At 42.0% G+C, this 21,134-nt stretch overlaps 1 protein-coding gene across 5 annotated transcripts in view; it reads right to left on the bottom strand.

Moving 5' to 3' along the window:
- The window catches only part of Dnajc6 (DnaJ heat shock protein family (Hsp40) member C6), a 135,811-nt gene that overhangs the window by 18,666 nt on the left and 96,011 nt on the right, over positions 1–21,134 (bottom strand). For 4 of the 5 annotated variants that reach the window (XM_028778773.1, XM_028778776.1, XM_028778775.1 and 1 more), the window contains 9 exons: positions 17,141–17,263; positions 12,620–12,753; positions 10,933–11,127; positions 9,685–9,802; positions 8,268–8,347; positions 7,254–7,447; positions 7,067–7,147; positions 5,210–5,644; positions 228–362 (listed from right to left, as the gene is read on the bottom strand). In XM_028778773.1, coding sequence (XP_028634606.1) covers positions 228–362; positions 5,210–5,644; positions 7,067–7,147; positions 7,254–7,447; positions 8,268–8,347; positions 9,685–9,802; positions 10,933–11,127; positions 12,620–12,753; positions 17,141–17,263 — 1,495 coding nt within the window. The remainder of the gene's footprint in view (positions 1–227; positions 363–5,209; positions 5,645–7,066; positions 7,148–7,253; positions 7,448–8,267; positions 8,348–9,684; positions 9,803–10,932; positions 11,128–12,619; positions 12,754–17,140; positions 17,264–21,134) is intronic. The other variant, XM_028778774.1, reaches the window with a different exon arrangement.

Raw genomic sequence — 21,134 nt, forward strand, 5'->3', positions numbered from 1 at the left:
AAAGATACCTTGCATTCCTTTATTGCATTGGAAACTTTGGAATCTGGTGCTTGCCTTGTTATACATGGAGCACATTTCATATCAGACTAACCCCATCTTGACTACTCTGCAGCCATGCAGGGCTAGCAGTCATCACAATACATAAGCACGCACACACAGCACTTAGTGTTGTCTTGTGGAAAATCACTCCACTATTCCACTGAATGGAATCAAAAACACTTTCTTACCATGCACTGTAGGGGAAGGACTTCTTGTGGGCTGCAGAAAGGGGTCGCTAGAAGCATTGGATGTGTTCAGAAAGGAGCCCAACAAATCCTGACCTGGTGGCTTAGCTGGGGCTCCAAAAGGGTCAAAGGTGGTGCCTAGAAAACAAAGGGAAAATGCATTTCTTTATCCTGTCAGATAATTGTTACAATATCGAAGAGCTGCCACTATTACGTGACCAAACACTTAAAAGATCAGGATGATGCTTGCCTCCTGACTCCTCCAGCCTTTCCTAGCCTCACAACATTCTCTGGAACTAACAGTGGGTCTCACATAACAGGAATCACCCCACCTCTGTAGATGAAAGTCTGGATGTATTTATTAGAAAAGCTATAACTCTAAATGAAGGTCCAACTAGCTTATATAAATCCTGTGTGTATGTATGTATAGTGTCTGTGTCAGTGTGTATGATGTGTGAATGTGTGTGGTCTGGTGTGTGTGTATGTGTATAGTGTGTTAATGTGTGTGTAGTATGTGTATGTATAGTGTGTGTGTGCTGTGTAGTGTGTGCAGTGTGTGTGTGCAGTGTGTGTGTGCAGTGTGTGTGTGTGTGTGTAGTGTATGTATGTATAGTGGCTGTGTTAGTGTGCGTGATGTGTGTATGTGTGGTGTCTGAGTGTGTGTGTGTGTGTACAGCGTGTTAATGTGCATGCAATGTATGTATGTATAAGTGTGTGTGTGCTGTGTGTAGTGTGTTATTGTGTGTGTCAGTGTGTGTGTGTATGTGCACACACACATGTGTATACTACACCACAGAAGAGCACAGACACAGAAGAAGAGATCTGTTCTCTTCTTCTACCTTGTCTGAGACGGTTTCATTTTTCTGCTGCAAGCTTTTCAGGCAAGCTGGCCTGGAGCTACTGGCTCATCTTCCTCTACTTCCCATCTCCTTGTAGAAGTGCTGGGATTGTAGGTATTCACCCTACATATCCAGCTTTTATGTTTGTTCTGGGGATTCAGACTCAGGTTCTGAAACTTGTGTAGCATGCATTTTTATTCAATGAGCTATCTCCCCAAGCCAGCTTTTGAAAATCTTAGTAACATAAAATCAGTAAGTCATAGTCACAGAGTACCCAAGAAAACAAGGTCAACACAGATGAATCCATGAGCTACCCAAACTGTGTATAATCTACAGGGGTTCAGAGACTGACAAGTGTTCATGTAAAAGGAATTAATGGGAAAATACAAGGCAGATGGCACTACTATAAAGAAAAATAACAGAAAACCCCTTCGCTGGGCTAGGAATGTAGCTCAATGGTAGAGTATTTGCCTTCCATACATGAAGCCTTGGGTTTGATCCCCAGCATCACATAAGACTGGGCATGGTGGCACATGCCTATAATCATCATTTAGAAGGTAGAGGTGGGAAGATCAGAAGTTTAAGGTCATCTTGTGACTACTCAGTGAGTTCAAAAGAAAAAGACAACCTCACTTAGTAGGCCTAGCTTTGCTACTGTATAAAGTGACCCTCAGCTCACTTGAAAGCTAAGGGCAGAGTAAATCATGAGCAGTGAGTAAAGCTGAACTCTCAGCCATTCTTGAGTCCATGGGATGGATGCAAGCGTTTCTGTCTCAGCTTATTGGAGCTAGAGCAGCAGACCTCAACCTGTGGGTCCTGATCCCTTTGGGGCTCTTTCACAGGGGTTGCCTAAGACCATCAGAAAAGACAGATGTTTGCATTATAATTGATAGCAGTAGCAAAATTATAGTTATGAAGTAACAATGAAAACATTTGTATGGTTGGTGGTCACTACCGCACGAGGAACTGTATTAAAGGGCCGTGGCGGCGTTAGGAAGGTTGAGAGCCACTGGGCTAGAGGACTAAGTAAGAGAACTAAGAGGTCGGGAAGCCCTGGTTGTCAGCAATAGTGAATCTTCTTGGGGCTATACTGTGTTACAGAGGTGACTTTGGGTGGTTCTCAACTTCTCCCTGGCAAACAGAAGTGCTGTTACCTTCACTCATTCCTGGAGAAACTGAGGTTCAGAAATTTGCTCTTGTTCAACTCCAGGAAACACTTTAGGCTAGACTCATGTTCAAATTTTCCAGCACCAAACTCCAGATAACCCCCACAAGCACCAGTCACGAAGCATGACACCAATCACTGAGATGCACGGAGACAATTGCCCTCTGATTTCTTACTGTGGATCAAGGAACAAAAATCTCCTCAAACCACCTAAAGTGAGACGTCACTTCCAAATCTGTAGGTACCAAGCTGATGACTGTTTGCTTCCTGGAATGGGGCTGACCCATTCTAGAAATAGAGTCCGAGAACCAAACGAGTGAACAAACACTTCCCACTGTCACGACGTGATGAGGCATGTGGCTCACAAGTTTACAGTTATGGCGTCAGCGACACAATGCTCTCCCAACACTTGTGGAGTTGCAGTAGCAATGATACGTATACTGTTTCCGGCCATGTAGTCCAGGATGCAACATCTCTTACCCCACTTAGTTGTCATGAGACCTCATCCTCTCTGACACAGAACTCTGGGGTTTGGAGGGTAGCTGTTAGAGGACAATTGGTAAGCCCTCTTGTTTCTAGGTTGAAGCTAACCAATGGAGAAAACATTAAAGACACCTTAGATTACTGAAGCACTTTTAATAGCACCTTGTTTAAGAATTTCCCTAATAACCAAAAGTGAAGTGTAACTACTATAGATGAAAACCCAGGAGTTAGTCTTTACCATTGTGCCCATAAGTAGTATCCTTAACTAAGAAAATTAAGAGGATTTTTGTTGTTGTGCTGTTTTTTGGTTTTGAGCCAGGGTCTCACTTTGTATCCCTGGCTGGCCTGGAACTCTCTATATAGACCAGACTGGCCTGACAATCACAGAGCTCTACCTGCCTCTGCCTCCCAATTGCTGGGATCAAAGGCAAAATTAACCTGGCCAAATTAAATTTCTAAGATGGCTCCCCAGCTAGTTAAGTGTTAGTCCTGTGATTCAAATGCGGGCCATTAATTCTAAACTTGGCATCCTTTCTGTTTGTTTTTAGAGGAATAGAACACTGGAGCCATACATCTAGGACTGTCACTAACAGCTGGGTATGCTCGTCAGCATATCTATGATGTCACAGACAGAATTAACTAATGGTGCCTTCTAGCTCTAACACGAACTTCTCTCCACAGCCACGCTGCTGGTCTGACTCCCTCAAGCATATCCTGGTGTATTCAAACACTTGTCTGTATAGCCAGGGTATATCCGGAAAACTAGAATTCAAAGAAAGTATTACAGGAGGTCTGGGGGAAAGCTTCGAGCAGCATGGGACATGACAAGTTAAATTATCAAACATCCTTAGGATGGTTTGTCTTTTTAATTCAGTCATGGAACACTGTGCTATCTTCAATCTTGGGATTTCGTATCCCTGACAGACCTTTTTTACTCATCCTGATGAATCAAAACTGGATGGAAGAACGCAAAGCATAGAAGAAAGAGCCACAGTGTAGGGTGCAGGCTCCTGGGCATACATCTAGCCACCACCAACCCAAACTCTGTGATTCTGATTCCCCTTCTCACAAAACAGGCATCCAGCAGAACTTTGAAAGCCAAGACCAGCCACAAAGCCTCCAGAGAGGGTGAAGGATTAGCGTGGGAAAAGGTTCCTACAGCAACCGCCAAGCCTAGATGGCTGAGATTCATCTCTTTATGATTCCTAATGCAGCAGCATCTAGGTTAGCAGGACAGTCACAGAGCTGGTTTGTGCTGGTTATTCAGAAGCTGTAGGGAATCTCTAGTACTCAGCTAGATCACCTTGCAAGTGTTAATGCTGTGGCTGACCAGGAAAAGGAAGAGTCACGTCTGTGGTGGTATGACAAGTGAAACTAGCTAAGTATATATGGATCAGACGCCCTACAAAGACCAGCCACACTTCTCTCCGTAGACATGCTGCTGGTCTGAGTGGCTCAAGCATATCCTGGTGTATTCAAACACTTGTCTGTATAGCCAGGGTATATCCAGAAAACTAGAATTCAAAGAAAGTATTACAGGAGGTCTGGGGGAAAGCTCTGAGTCCACATGTCAAGTCTGGACCCTGCCCCCATCCATTCCTAGCTGTTTGAACAAATGCTGCTAATTAAACTCTAAGCTTCCATTTCCTCAACTCTGAAGTAGAGATTACGGCAGCATCTGTCTACTGGATTTTAAAAGAAGCCATGCATATTTAATCATGTATTCCATATCTGGCAAGTGGTGGATACCACATAAATATCAGCTGCTGTAGTAAATAATAGCTCATCCATCTCCATCTCCAAACAGAAGTAACTAAAGTTGAGTCAAGCTTAAGTCCGAGAAGAGAAAGAATATGGAGTTAAGCCAGAGGATCAGGATGCCTGCTTCAAGAGAGTGTCTTCTAGATGTAACAGGAAGGCTGCACCCATGACATCTCGGCGGTGTAGCTGACTAAAGAAGACCTGCTCAGTGACAGCACCAGGGGGCATGCCAACAGACAGAGAAAAGTTTACAAAGCCCCACCCTAGATGAAGAGCTGTGGATTGAGAGAGTAACTGGTTTCTCCTTCAGGGACAAGTCCCAGATAGGTTATGCAATCCTAAGTAGTCAGCCCTAAACACATATGAGCAACACTGCAGGGACTCAGGGGCTGGATGTAACAATAACGAGAAAGAAGCGATTATGAACTCAGAGGTGAGTGAGGGGGACATGGGAGGAGTGGAAGGAGGGAGGGGGAAAGGGGGGAAATAATGCAAATATAGTATTCATGTATAAAATACACAAAAAAGTAGAAATTTAAATAAAAAAAGAGTATGGAGTTTAAAATACATCCCTGTATCTTTCTACCAAAATGGACAATGTTCATAATTTCCTTATGTTTTCCCAAGAAACTTTCAAAAAAACAGAAAAGTTCAGCTTATTAAAACATTTGAATTCGACAGGTTTGGCCCATAAGTTATTCCTGAAATCTGAGATCGCAGAGACATAGGAAGATTACCTTCTCCCACTCTTAGGGTTGGCGATGCGGAGGCGGAGGTGGCGGCTCGGCGTGGTGTGGACTGCGCAGACGCAGGTCCACTCGGATGAAACACGTCTTCTACCCCGGCCTGTCCTGCTTGGGCAGGACCTGTGGCACCTCCACCCCCAAACAGGTCACTCAGCAGTTCAGAATTGCTGGGAGGAGCTGCCAGGGGAGAGAAGTTCGTGCTCACATCAGACCCTTCCAGGCCCAGAAGGTCCACCTCCTCTGGGGGAGGAGGCGCAGCTGGCTCCTGCTGTTTTTTGCCAGGCTTCTTGGCTCCTTGAGGCTTGTCACTGTCTGCATTGCCATGAGGGCTTGAGAGGGTCAGTAGTTCATCATCTGACTGCTCACTTTCCTGATTCACCAGGGCAGCGTGGTCCTCCTCACAGCGTGACTTCTCTGATTTCTGATCTAAAAAAGGCCAATGTGCAAACAAACAATTACATGACTGACTGCTGGGTCCGGTGAGATTTGCTTTGTGTACATTGTTGCAGAAAGAGGAAATATGCTACTGGTGATATTAAGTAATATATTTTACATACCTTTGCAAAATGTAAAAACCGCAAGCAGATAAGAGAATGCATCTTTGTTAAAACCTATGTTCATCTACAGAGACTTTTTTCTTTTCAAAAAGGATTTTGTTTTATGTGTATGTGTGAGTGACTGTAATGTGTATACCTGGACACCATGTGTCTGCTCAGTGCCTCTAGAGGCCAGAAGAGGACATCAGATTCCCTACAATTAGAGTTACAGACAGTCCTCTGTAAAAGCATCGTGTGCTCTTAACCACTAAGACAACTCTCCAGGCCAATACAGAAATTATTTCTACTTATTAACATGGCAGTGAGAAGGTAAGAGTAATGTTTTATTAGAAGCCAATAAGCAAAGTAAGGATCAAAAAAGGGGCTAACAATCTATCTGCAAGCCACATCTGCCTGGGCTTCTGAGTCTAAAAATCTTCTGTTCCATTTTTCAAAAGAAACTTCTGTAAACAAACCCTTGGATCCAAAGGAATCATATGAATACTTTTTAACCCAACATCGAAAACATCTACAGACTGTAGGAATGCTATGTTGGATACACACATCAGAGGAATCAAGAAAATGTTACCAAGGCCATCTCTGAAGCTGAATCCCCACCCCTTTCACATAGAAAGTTTGAATATTCAATTCTATACCACACTTTATAGCTAACACCTGCAGACTGCAAAGCAAGCCTGGACAGGGTACATCAACTAGGATGCCAATGGCTGTCTCCTCAAGATAGTAACATAAAGTGCTAGGTTGAGAAGGAATCTGGAAATGCCTTCAGGTGTGGGAGAAAATAGCACAGCGCTAGAATCCTATGTGGGCTAATGGTTGCTAAAGCAACTAGCAGAGATATGGGTCATGGTGACTTCTTTCACCATGCCTGGTCAAGACCCATCCTGCCCTGCTGGAGCTACAGTGCTTGAGACAATGCCCAACTGTGTGTCTTTAGAATATCTGCCTGCAGGCAGGAAACCTGAACACTTTGTTAGTCTTTCTGAATTGTCAAGCATCCTAAAGAGGGATCTTAGGATACATCAGGCTTCATCAGTCTTGAAAGATGTGGCTTGGAAACACTGCAAATGAAGAAGATAGAATTTAGCCTACGTTGGCTTTCTGGTCAGTCTGAGTATTCATGGACTTGAAAGCAGGCAAGGTGCCAATTTGAAAAACAGATGAAGGGAAGGGTCTGAAATAAGGGAGGAAGGAACTTTTCATTGAGACTGCTTCGAGAAGAGTTTTAATACTATCAGACAATGTAATCATTTAATCTTCTAATCATCCTAAGATAAAGGCTCTGCCATACCTTGCCAACAAAGAGAGGCAAAAAAGCCTCCTTGCCCAAGATTCCTGGCATGGTCTGGAGGGAGATCTGCTGGAGCTTGACCTGCAAGACAAAAGGTCACAGGGTCAACCAAACACAGGAAACAAAACCACACAGTATGTAACACAGAGGCTTCATTCTGAAAACTCAAACCAGCCAAGACCCATACCCCCTAAGGCCAGGGTATCCTGATGTTCCTGCTGAGAGGAGAAGAGGATGCTGGGGTTCACATCTTTTGTGCAGTAGTGCTCCCATGGTGGAGTTAAGTCGATCACTTTGTCTTGGGGCTGTACTTCTATATCCAGTGTCACTTGGAACAGCTGAGGATATTTTTCTGGTACATCACATGCATCCAACTCAGGCCTAATGGAAAGAAAAACAGCAGCACAAACACTGCAATCAGCAGGATGCTCAACACAGGATCCCACTCAAGCTGTCTTGAGTTCTGCTTGAAACTCACTTCTAGGTTGACTCTGGTACTAATTAGGTGTTACTTGGCTATGCCTCAGTTTCCTTATAAACAGAAAACAGAAGAATAACACTTCTTCAAATTGTTGGACTACTATGGAACATATTAATAAAAACACTGTGAGAAGCAGAGCTGATATATCTGGCTAATATGCACTGGCATAGCTAAATGGATCATCAAAATAGTGACACAGGTCCAAAGCCACTTTCTGAGCCTGAACCCCTGAACCCCCCCTTCATAGCTTCCTGTCTCTTAGCTCCAGTAACCATCCTCAACACCCCAGATTCAGCCACACCCTGAAATCCATAGCCACAGATGTTATAGCATCTGCAGGTCCATATTCAGTGCAGCTGGGTTCCCCAGACCCTCTTTTGGTACCATTGCCAGCCACCCCTTGCTGGCACTGTTTATCCCATCCCAGAAATTAAATTACGCCATTCCTGTTGGGGCTAGCTATCCACAAACACAAGGATCAAGGTCATAATCCTTTGTTCCCTAATATGGAATGTTAGATCTTTCTAGTTAACTCATTGATCCATTTGCTCTTCTTAAGACCAACCATACTCAATGAAAAGATTTCAAACACATGTAGCCTCTCTAAGAGGTGAAGCCACAGTCAATAGCCCGCAGGTCAGGAGACAACTGCATGCTATTACAGACACTCAGGACTTTCCTGCCATGTTGGTAAGGACCTCCGGTCCACACAGAACTTACTTGGTAAACTTTAAAACTGTTGTGTCCAGTGGTATAAATCCAGAATGAAACTGGAGCTGAAATATCTGTGTGTTGGTCACCTAAAAATATGTACAAGAAGGGTGATCAGTAGGAGAAAAGAGTCTACATAGAAGATTGTGTCTGTATCTTTTATTGCCTTTTTTCTGATTCTTTGTAGACTATACATATTAACTGACCACCCAGGTTCATTTCTAGCTTCTCTCCATGAGAACAAGCCATTTCCTTACCCATAGTTTTCCTGTGCTCTTCTGTTTTCTTCCGAGGGACCCCTGCTCCAACCTGACAAACTCATCCTTCAAGGCCCACCTCCATAGTCTGTATGGCCACCACTAGCTAAAAATATTGTTGCAGTGATAGTGCCCTGTCTGTCCTCTGATACAGCACAGTGGATATTCATATGTTTGACTTGCCCCCTCTAAGGTCAGTTCTGTAAATCTAAGAATACAATACTATTTTATGTTAATCCAAAACACCTAAGCAATAGAAGTAATATATGCTCTTAACAAATATTTGATTAATTAAGATATAATTGCTTGCAACATCTTTCCCAATAGCCAAAGAGTAGAAATAATGTAAACACTGAGAGTTAATAAATGTGATATATCCATTCAGTGAAATGTTGCTTAACTATATATAGGAATGGAATACTGTTACATGCTAAAACACAAATAAACCCCTAACCTATTACACGGAGTAAAAAAGCCAGCCATAGGAGACCACATATTATATGATCCCATTTATATAAATGCTCCCATATAAGCAAGTCTATAGAAACACGAAAAAGATTCATGGTAGTCAGGAGATGAGGAAGGAAGTGGGAATGGTTAGTGACTACTGATGGGTACAAGGGTTTTGTTTGTTTGTTTGTTTGTTTGTTTGTTTTGTTGGGTTTTTTTTAGTGGTGAAGGAAACATTTTTTAAATAACATAATTCTAATAGTAACAACACCTTTCATATACACTAAAATCACATAGGATTTGGGGAAGGCATTCTGGGAATCGAACTCAGGCCGTGAGGGTTGGTGGCAAGGACTTTTACCTGCTGAACCATCTTTTGAGGAAAAATGTTTAACTATACTCATACTTAGTTGAAAGCTCTCATGTTATAGTGATCCGATAACCACAGCACTGGAAAAAAAAAAGACTCAGATTCTCAAGAACATGGCTTGCTGGAAGTTATGATGCAAGAAAGTCTCCCCAGGACTATGTATAAGTCACAACCTGCCTCAATCTCCATTCCCTCCCACAGTGATGAAGAAGACGAACATCCGCAAGCTGTAAGGCTCTTTTTCACTCCAAATGCCAGTCAAGCCCAAAGTGATACAGAGAAAAGTCCCAGTAATATCCACATTACAAACTCAGGTGAGCTCACAGCCCAAGTCCTCCTGAAAGCTTACCTTAGCCTGTAGCCGGCTCCCGATAGTTGACCGCAAGTGGTACATGGAAACGATGACGTCACCTTGGACTGTGATGTTCAGAGGGATGAAGATTTTCCCATCTTGGACACGGTATTCTCTTTAAATGGAGATCAGAAGAGACCCTGAGAGTGTCCGTTCTGGTTCAATCACAGACACAGGAATACTCCTCTATGGCTCTAAAGGACCTGCTCACCCAGACTTGGACAAAGAAGCTCCTTCCTGTCTTGTACAAAGGTAGGAATGCAGCCAGTGTGGACTGGCTGCAGACTGCTTCTGGGCTGGTAGAGCATAGACACAACAAGGTAGGCCTTCTCTCTCCATCCAATCTGGATGTTTAGACACATCTTGTTTTCCTCAAACAACCAGGCCCCATACAGTCACCTTTTCCATTCCAACCAAAGTCAGAACAGAAACAAAAATGTCATATTCTCTGGGAGTCTAGACCACTGATTCCTAAATTAACCTATTGCCAACTAAGTTTGTGTTGTGTTACCAGACACCTCCTTATTTCCTAAAACCCAAGAACCTCCCACGGGTGCCTGTTCATCTTTGTAGATACTTACTATAAGTACTTTTAAGCACTGTTAAGTACATCATCTTTATAACAGTTTGAATAAGAATGGCCCCCATAGGCTCATATATTTCAGTAGTTTGGTTCCTCAGTTGGTAGATCTGTTTGGGAAGGGTTAAGAAGTGTGGATTTTTTGAAGGAAGTGTTACTAGAGGTGGGCTTAAGGCTTCAAAATCCCACACCACTCTTACTTAGCTCTTTCTGCCTCCTGGTCATTGTATCATGATGTAAGCTCTCAGCTACTGTACTGGTACTGTGCCTGCCTGAATGCCCCCATGCTTCCCACATATGGTCAGAGACTCATAACCGTAAGTTCCCAATAAATCTTTTCTCTATAAGTTGCCTTGGTCATAGTGACTTATCACATCAATTTAAAAGTAACTAAAACAATCATCTACCCAAATCACAGTCTCCTTTTCAAATATGTAGGTCCTCTGTGCTCACCCCATTCCCCTCATCTGGACACCTCAAACACTATCCTTCAGAACACAGTACCACTGTGTATAAAGGAGACAAATCCTTGGATTAGCTGTGCTCATCTTTGATTAAACATATGTTGAGCTTTAAAAAAAAAATCACTCATCACAGAGATAAGCAAGAAGAATCCAGTTCACACAGGAATTAAATATGCAAGAAGAGAAAACATCGTGACTTACTTCATTCGTTCAAAGTCTGTGCATGTTGAATATATTTTAGTTTCTCCAATCAGTACGTCACAGTAAGGGCGACACCCATTTCTCTGTTTATTGAAGAAGGGAATTGGGCTGACAGTGATTGCCTTGATCGTGAGCGGCTTGAAGTGAGGCCGGTAGGGCTTATCTGCAAGTAGGTCGCACATGTAGCCTAAGTACCTGAAACAGAAGACTGCCATTCTATGAGCTCATCACAGCAGGATTGACAGTTTCTGTGGTGAAGTTTGTCCTTGCAAATTAAATTGCAATGGAAATGTACTCTGTACATTCCTAACATTAGCTACCACAGGGGAATGCAGACAATTAGGACAGCTTGTCTATGAGGGCAGGAGCCATGGCTCAGTGGGTATGACCACCGGCTGAACTCACAGAGGACCCAGGTTTGGTTCCCAGCTCTCACTTGGTTGCTCGCCTAGTCTGTAACTTCAGTTCCAAGTGGGTCTGACACCTTTTTTTCTGGCCTGCACCAGGCATGTATGTGTAGTACTTACATACATATAGGTAAAACACTCATATATATAACATAAAAATAAGTAAATCTTGTTTTAAATGAGAGAGAGCTTGTTTCCACTGACATGCTGAGCTAACAGCAGGGTGTGTACTCAATCAAAAGCTTGTGGGAACACTTCACTAGCCTGATATTTGAGCATCTATTTCTATTAAATCTAGCAGATTAAGCATGTCAGCAAAAGGCAGAGTTGGATAAACTTTAGAATTTATTATCGGGATTTTTATCCAAAGATGTAAGAAGATGAAATTTAAGTAAGAACAGAAAAACTAATTATAACTCTAAGAAAGAAAATTAATCAGCTATCTAAAATGGGCTTCCTTTTATAGCCCATTTCACATTTTCTATTTTAACCTATATTGATTATAGTCTTATATCTCAGTCATAAGAAAAATTAAGCTTTAAAACACCTATTCTCTCTTTATTTTTGCATTTCCATACAATAATCACCAGTGAGGGTTTTTTTCTTTGTTTCCCTGGCTGTCTTGGAGTTTGCTCTGAAGACCAGGCTGGTCTCAAACTTATGAAGATCCCCCTGTCTCTGGCTCCCAAGTGCTGGGATTAAAGGTGTGTGCCACATGCCCAACCACCAACACATCTTAATAAAGACCTACAGCATGAAACTGGAAGGCACTGGGAGCTGGGCTGGGGAGAATGGTCAAGCCATGTTCTGTGGGTTTTCAGACTGGTGCTTAGCACAGCACAGCCTTGGCTCAGTTCTCACTCATGTTTCCTCTCCTTTTAAATGAAGAAAGCAGAACAGGATGTAATGGTGGCGCATCCTTTAATCCAGGCACTCAGGAGGCAGAGGCAGGCAGATTTCAGTGAGTTTGAAGTCAGCCTTGTCTATAGAGTGAGTTAAAGGACAGCCAGGTTTACACACAAAGAAACCCTGTCTCAAAAAAAAAAAAGTAAACATAGGTATTCTTTAAAATTCCCTTTTAGTTTTAAAATCACAGACTTTCAAATGAAGGTTCATGAATGTGTGTGAAAACCCAACATTCTAATCCATTTTAATTGTCATAATAGTTCAGGATAACACCAACCAATTAGAATCTAAAAGAGAAAGCTCCCATGAGGCCAACCTTCTGCAGCACTGGGTACTACATAAACCATTCGTGTGCCACCCCTCCATCACTGTACCTCCTGTGGGACGGAGACAGTCCAATTCCTGGTCGCTTTGCATAGAGTAATCGAACAGCAGGGCCAGGGGTAGAGTAGAGATTACAGAAAATGAACATAGCACCAACCAGAATTGACGATGCGGCCCGTCCATCCTGTCAAGGAAAACCCATAAACTCATCAGAAACATCGATTGTAGGGAAAGCCTGCTCGCAGAGAAGAGAGAGAACAGAGGGAACCCTCCTAATTGTGGGTTCCTTTCACTTAAGAATTGTTCATTTCAAAACCAAAAATCTGTCACTGCTTTGAAATCACAAAGCAACACAGAAAGACTTTTATAAGATTGACTCTAAAATCACCCAAGAAGCTCAGGAAAACAAATTCCACTTGTATATATTTGCTGAGAAATAGCTGGTGGTCCTGAGTGATATAAGAAAGCAAGCAGAACAAGCCAGAAAGCCAGGCAGGAAAGAATATCTTTCATGGCCTCTGCATCCACTCATGACTCCAGGTTCCTGCCTTGACTTCCCTCGGTGATAGACTGTGATATAGAACTAAATGTAATTAGAAATCAACCCTTTCCTCCCCAAGTTGCTTTTCATCATGGTGTTTTATCACAGCAGTACAAACTCTAAGGTAGGCAGTTATGTTTAATTATCTTAGATCTACTTACATGTTCATCCTATGTTTCACATTGTTTGTTAAACAACTGAACAATTTTTGTTTCAAAACACTTGTCTGTAAGTGTGGGCATGCACTCACATGTACACATGCACATACAGGGGCCTACAGAGGTCAGAAGAGGTCCAGGTGACTGGGGCTAGTTATAGACAGTTGTGATGTGGGTGCTTGGAGTCAGACTCCGGTGCTCTGGAAGATCCTATCTTCTTAACCGCTGAGCCATCTCTCCAGCTCATTATGAGAACTTTTAAAATCCAGGTTCATTCTGGGGTCATCCCAATTCTGAGAGAACTGATAAAGCTTGCTTTCCGTATCTTCATCAACGCTGATGATTCTTTTTAAAACATAACCAAACAAAGCTTTCACCCATGAGGATGTTGATCTATGAATCACCCACCACTCCAAGCAGATATTGAGCCATAACCCAAATGAAAAAAATCAAATAACCCCCCTGCCTACTCCATTGTAGCCACAAGAAATTTGGAAATCTCCAGCAGGAACCCCATAAACTTTCCCAATTAGTCTACTTGCCTCCCTGCAAGACGTCTCGTTGCTTTGATCCTGTTCCTGAGCCTGTGGGCTTCTTTTTTCCCTAAGATTTTAAGTTATATGTAATAATTCATTTGACTTATTCCTGAGGACCCACAGTCTTGCAGGTTGGCAGAGGTTGGGGGTCCTTTGCTTCCTTGCCTTCTCTTCTTCATGTTTTCTCGTAAATGACAGGAATCCATAGCTATTTCTCCAAGTGCTGTCAGCAACTTGTCCTAGAAGTTAGGTCCTGAAAACAGGCTAATTTGGGGCACCGCAAGCCTTTATACCCTACTACCTCAATACCTGCTAACTTCAGTTCATCAGCTGTCCCTGCTATCCTGACACTTGTCCCCTGCACTTTCCTGATATGTCATTCTTTCCAGAACTAGCCTCATTGCCATTCATAATCGTAAGTCTTAGAGGTGTGTCTACTCATTTTATCTATCACATAGGCCTTTTTTAAGCTTTATTTTTTAATAAAGGACTGGTATATGCTCATTATTTTAAATAAATCTATGATATACACAGGAGGGCACTGAAGGGCTAGAGCATAGCTTCCATTCCTCTTTCCCAACTGGTCAAGGCCATCTGACTCACTTATGCATGGCCTTTGTAAGTGATGCTAAGAACATCCTGACAGACAACAGTTCTTGGCCATTCTCTTTTTCTTCCTCGTTATGTAGTTCTCACCTCTCCTCCTTCCTCTTTACTTATATCTCACATCCTTGGAACTGTCTTCATTTAAGTTCAACAAGGAATGACGCTAATTGGAAAGATGATGGCTCTGCCTCCAAACACAGCTGTTGATGTTGGCTGGGAAGACTCCATGCCTCAGGAAGAAAGGAATCCATGCCTCAGGGAATCAAGGGAATATTCTGAGGGCCATAGCTGCCATAACAACCCAGCAGTTTCTGTAATAGGGGCCAGACTACAGCCCAAGCCTTTCATAAAGGTGGCAGCTGGCCTGCACCCCCTCCAGGCACTCATCATTGGCCTCTGACATTCTCCATGGGGCTTCAGTGTGATCACACTAGTAGGATGCTTGAAGCCTAATACTGCAACGAAGTCCAGTCAAGACAGGATATCCACTGAGCCATCTCTCCATGCTCTTTCATGGCATCTTTTTAAAAGCTTATTATTTTGATATGCACGGATGTCTTACCTAACTATATATTTGTGTACTGCATGCATGACTGGTACCTAAGTCAAGAGAGGACGTTGGATCCTGGGAGCTATAGTTACAAGCAGTTGTAAGCCACGAGACATGAACTTGGGTCTTCTGTAGGAACAGCAAGTACTCCTGGTCACTGAGACACCTCTCTATCTCCCTTTCGTGGCTTTCTAGAGTTTGCACATGATAACAGAAAGCCAGAGTGGTTTAAGGTGACCAATGGTTCATAATAAGTATGCTTTTACTTTGGATTGTAGTAAGCATGAAATTCCCAGATGAATCCACAAAGCTTTGAATTTTTTTCTTTCCTTTTTTAAAATTTATTTATTTTAATCTTATGTGCATTGGTATTTTGCCTGCATGTATGTCTGTGAAGGTGTCAGATCATGTAGTTACAGACAGATGTAAGCTGACATGTGGGTGATGGGAATTGAATCTGGGTCTTCTGGAAGAACAGTTAGTGCTCTTACCCACTGAGCTATCCCTCCAGCAAGCCTTGAATTTTTGAATTGTGATTGCAATATGAGAACCAGAAAGCCTCTAACCTCTCTAAATTTTTGATTGATGGATTGATTGATTGATTGATGGTTAACTGACTGATTGATTGATTGTTTTTCGAGACAGGGTTTCTCTGTGTAGCCCTGGCTTTCCTGAAACTAGCTCTGTAGACCAGGCTGACCTCAAACTCACAATGATCCACCTGCCTCTGCTTTACAAGCTCTGGAACTAAAGACTTGCGTCACCAATGCCTGGCTCCATCTCTCTAAACTTTTAGAAAACAGTTTAAGTAAAAATCCTCATTACTCTTAAGGCTGCCTAGGTCTAAAAGCAAGCTATTCTTCAGGGTATGGAATATGCCCCTGAAAGGCAAGCCCTGCCCCATGGCATTTAACACAGATGGTCCATGAAACTACTCACGGGGGCTGGGGGGAGCGGAGAATAAATATCACTTTCTCTTATTTTTATTTAAACACAAATAATTGAGAAAATTAAATACACTTGATTCATTTTATCCATCTGACCCTACATGTTTACCTATACCAAGTGTTTTGTATTCTTTCCAAGAATTTGGAAGTTGAAATAGAAATATAAAATACTTCTTCAACTGTCTTCTCTGTTCTAGCCAACTGGCTCTTAAGGAGAGGAAAGTCAACCTGGAGGCCCTCAGAGCAAAACAAAAGAATGAACCACAGCACAAACTGACTGATGTTTGAAGAGAGAACAATTGCCAGTGCTTATGCTTGACTCCGTGTGTTCATGTACACAACCACTTGCTCAGATCTTTCGTGTTAAAGTTCAATGGCAGTTTCTTTCTTTCTGCAAGAAGACACTCCAGTGGCTGGTGATGCCATGTATTAAATACCACATGTGGTATTTAGATACACAGTGGAAATGTCTGTGCTATTAAAAATACTCAAGAGTTGGAAGGATTTTGCTGAGTTGAGTTTTAAGGGACAGGGAAGAGGCCTGAGAGGAAGGGCTGGGGAAGGGGCTTCAGGAAACTCAAGCCAAAGACCTATCCATCCCTTCGGAATCATTTGGAGATACAGCTGGTCCAAGAAACTACTTACAGGGGGATAAATGTCACTTTCTCTTGTTTTTATTTAAACACAGTCAAGAAAATTTAATACATTTATATCCATTTTATCCATACAAAGCTTAGTGCATTTTTACCTGTGTACCCACAACTCTTTTCCTACCTCTTTTATGATATGGAGCACATTTTTGAACCCTGTATTAATTAGCCTGTGAACACAGACCTCTCCCACTCTTACTCAAACATCAAGCTAATAATAAAGCCAGGTTCTGTGGTCATATCTGTAATCCCATCACTTGGGAAACTGAGACAGGAGGATTGCCATAAATTCAGGATCTGCCTGGACTACACAGTATAAATTCATCTCAAAACAAAATAAAACATCACAAAGAAAATAAATTCTTCCTTTAGCGGACTGGGGGGAGGGGGGAAGGGCTAAGAATAAGAAGATAGGTTTTAACACTTGTACAGCATTTCTTCTCTTCCATCATTTTCCTGACATTGCTTTACCTCTAAGTAGAGTCTCAGTAAATGCTGCTAAGTTCAGGTGTTACCCTTCTGGACACGGCTGGGTTCATATTTCACCAAACTCCCACCAGCAGAAGGAACAAAGATCACTCACCAAGCAGTGGACAACACAGACGTTTTTGGGATTCTGCAGCAGCCAGTTATACATATTCCGACACACAGCAAACAGGTTGTGTAGACTTGGAGCCTGCCTGACGGGCCAACTGCACTCTGAGACCTAAGGGAACGGAGGAAAGAAATTAATCCTCCCATCGGTTCATCTCCATAAGCACATATCACACAGCACTTCTGGAAGTGGTGTCCTGTCGTCTTTCCATGTATGGAACAGGATCTAAATGGAGAAAGACAAACCTGATGCAATCATTTGTTAAGATCGCCATAATCACAAATTACACCACCTTCTAGAAGCAGCAATGTGACACCCTTTGATATGGACAGGCAGAGGTGAAAAAGGGGTCTAAATACAGAAAAAGGAAGAGCTTCATACATTCAGGGTTTTAGTGCATAGCCCAGGCTAACCTCAAATCCACTATCTTCCTGCCTCAGCCTCCTGAGAAACAGGGTTATAGGTGGAATAGCCTGGCTTAATATAGCAGTAGTTGTGTTTGTTTGTTTCTTTGGTTGGTTGGTTGGTTGGTTGGTTGGTTGGTTGGTTGCTTGCTTGCTTGCTTGCTTGCTTGCTTTCTTTTGTTTTAATTAAAGAACTCCTTTCTGCTGAAGATATGAAAACATATTTAGACACATACTTTAAATTGACGAGATCATTTATGCTAATACTTGGATTTTTTTTTAAATTGCCTTAGATAGCACAGAATTTGGTTTCTAGTACACTTCTTCTACATGTTTCTTGTAAACTCTGTGGTCTCTATTTACATCTCAGCTCTCCTGATAACATGAAAAGTCCTGCAGAGGGAGCCAGGGGTGGCTTATATATCTTTACTTTTCTCTGAAGGGGAACTATTTCCCATCTTCCTTTAGTATACATATTTGACAGGTTAGAGACCTACTATGACACTGCTGTTCTTCATCTATTATCAAAAAAGACAAGTATTGATTAGATGAAAATTTTGATCATGAGAAAATTGATGCTCAAAGGTGAGTTATCTACATAACCACACTGCTAAGCCCAGGTCTTTCGAGCATTATACATTAGCTTCAACAGCACTGGCTGAATGACCAGCTGAATGACCAGCTGCTACACTGTGCAGCGCACATGCCCTGACTGACTACATATTTAGTCTATCTAATAATAAGAAATTTATACTTGGGTAGACTTTACGTCTTTAACCATTTCTCTCCTCATAAAATGTGGTAGATGGGACCTCCTTCCATAGCTGTCTGTATTATAGGAGAACCAACTGCCAGGGCTTAGTTTGTATCTGACACACACAAACTGATCAAAAATGTTAGACGTTATCATTATTTAACTAAGGTATTGATAGTGCAAAGTTCTGAGGTCAAACTGAAAACACTGAACCCATGAGGTAAAAGTATGGGTGAAGGATAGACCATGAGAGGAGGCCTTAAGAAGAGGATTGGGGAGATGACTCAGTAGGTAAAGTATTTGTAGGCAAGAATGAAGACCAGAATTTAGATCCCTAGAACCCATAAAACTACTGATTAGGCCTTGTAGCACTCACTCAGGAGACAAAGCCCATGGGCCAGTTAGCTAGTTCATCAAGAGACCCTTCACCAATAAATAAAGTTAAGAATGACGGAGGTAGACAAGGACACTCCCTCATACATACTCAAACAGGATGAGGAAAAGGAGGAGGGGGGAGGAGGCTATTTGAAGAGATCTCTTCTGGGATCTCATTCTTCCAACAGAAGGAGGCAAAGGAACAAGTTCAGGAACTGGTAAGTTTTTGGGGACATGAAAGGATGGTGGTGGCTTAGCTGAATGGTAGTGGGGTACAGACACACCTCAGAAACTCAGGAGACAAAAAGGGGAGTCTCGGTAAGCACTCATGTGACTACAGTGCCTGTGTGCACTGGAGTGCACTTAACAAACCTATTAAGGGTGACACCCATGTTTGTGGTTTGAGTGGCCAGGTGGACGGAAGCAAAGAAATGATGTCATCAAGGTAGCTGCAGGGTACAAAATACTTGGCTAAGAAAACTCATACACCTCCAACTCTCTATGCTCAGCACTGGGGGAAGGAAGGTAGGAGGAATCTTATTGGTTGGCTTTTTCCTAATCACCAGATAGTACTAATAAAAATATAAATGAGGAATTATCTATGTGAACTGACCTCAGAAAGCAAAGGTTGTAATTCCCTATCTGGTCTACTGGAGCCGCTTTTTCTATGTCACAATGTCACAATGACGAGGACTTTCCAGGTTACCCATTTTTCCATACCCTTGAGAATGGCAAGTATAGCATGTTAAACAAAGCACAAGAAATGCTTTGCATAAGTACCAAAGGATCCAGGAGGTACCAGGAGGTAAGGCCTGTCAGATTGAACTCCACAGTGGCTAAACCCTTCCACCCAACAAAACTCAGAGCTATCCAGGCCACTATGTACTTCCCGAGTCTGCTCCCCACTGATGTTTTTTCAAAAATAGAAATGACTTACAGAATAAAACAGTTGAAAAATTAGGAGAATGGATTTTGTTGTCAGGATTATACAATACTGATCTGTGCTTCCTGTTGGTGGTGTTTCTCTTGGAAAATTTTGTTACCCTTTGGAAACCCAGTTTTATGTGTTCTCTTATCTCTGAGTCTCTGACACTCACAGATAGAACCAATCACCTTTGTATCCATACCCTGGTCTGTTTTCATCCATTCCAGTTATTATTAGTAAAATGGCATAGTTAAAGATTCAGGATATTTATTTTTAAGATTTATCTATTTTAGGTATATGAGTACAGTATAGCTGTCTTCAGATATACCAGAAGAGGGCATCTGATCCCATTATAGACGGTTGTGACCAAGCATGCGATTCCTGGGAACTGAACTCAGGACTTCTGGAAGAGCAGTCAGTGCTCTTAACCACTGAGCCATCTCTCCAGCCCCCAAGATGGTTTTTATGTTGCAGTTTCTGTGACAACGTACACTAACTTTCCCAAGCTTCCGTTCTCTTGGGTGTTGAGTGTAAGCTGAGTATTAGAGGGTCGTCATTGAGATTAGATCATGCTTCGTGTCAGCTGTATTGAATTGACTGTTCTGTCTCCCTCCGTGGCTACTGAGTTCCATGAGAAAAGAAAGCACAATGTCTCCCTTTTGTAACCTCAATGTTGGGTGTCTATGTCTTAGGTGGGTAGGTGCTGAATGAATAAATGATGAATAAAAACTAAAGGAATAAATCCCACTTTGCAATCTCTTTTTGCAATAGGATTTGTTTAATATCTTATTCAAAGATTTATTCCATTTTATTTATGTATATGTTATATATACATTATGTGTGGATACACATAGAGGTCAGAAGAGGGCATAAGACCCTACAGAGCCAGGGTTTCAAGAGGTTGTGAGCTGTCTGTCCCACATGGGTGCTGGGAGCTAAACCCTCAGTTCTTTAACACTGAGCTCTTAAAGGCTGAGCCATTTCACCAGTCTCGGCATGTATATCCTTGAGAAAGGACAGGCAGACTAAATTTGTTGGAATTTTTTTTAGATTATAGCAGAGTGAAAATACAAGAAATTTTTCCTCTAGGATAAAATTTTTAAAGGGTTTAAAAACTGTATGCTAACCACCCACTTAGCGCATGTCAATATCTGAAATGAGTCTCTTCTAAAAGCTAGCTAAATTGTTCTTAGTACAATAAGCTAACAGTTCTAAAATCATTAAGTCAATCAAGGAAATAATATTAATTTAAATACTCCATAATTATATCTTTACTTGATATGTAATTACATGGTACTAGGCAAACATATAGTTAGAATTTTAAAAAAACATATACTCTGTCTAGAGTGCGAAAAACATTAAGCCATAAATACCCCATCACCATCAAATTAGGAATCTGATCAGTGCCAGTTTTCTGTGATTCTCTAGGTCACACTCTATACAACTTGTACGATCCTAGGCTGGGTGACACTTCATTACTCCATCTTCAACCTCCATGAATGCTGTTGGAGTCACTGAGTATCA

This window comes from Grammomys surdaster, unplaced genomic scaffold (assembly GCF_004785775.1).
Source record: "Grammomys surdaster isolate TR1022 unplaced genomic scaffold, NIH_TR_1.0 341, whole genome shotgun sequence".
Lineage (NCBI taxonomy): Eukaryota > Metazoa > Chordata > Mammalia > Rodentia > Muridae > Grammomys > Grammomys surdaster.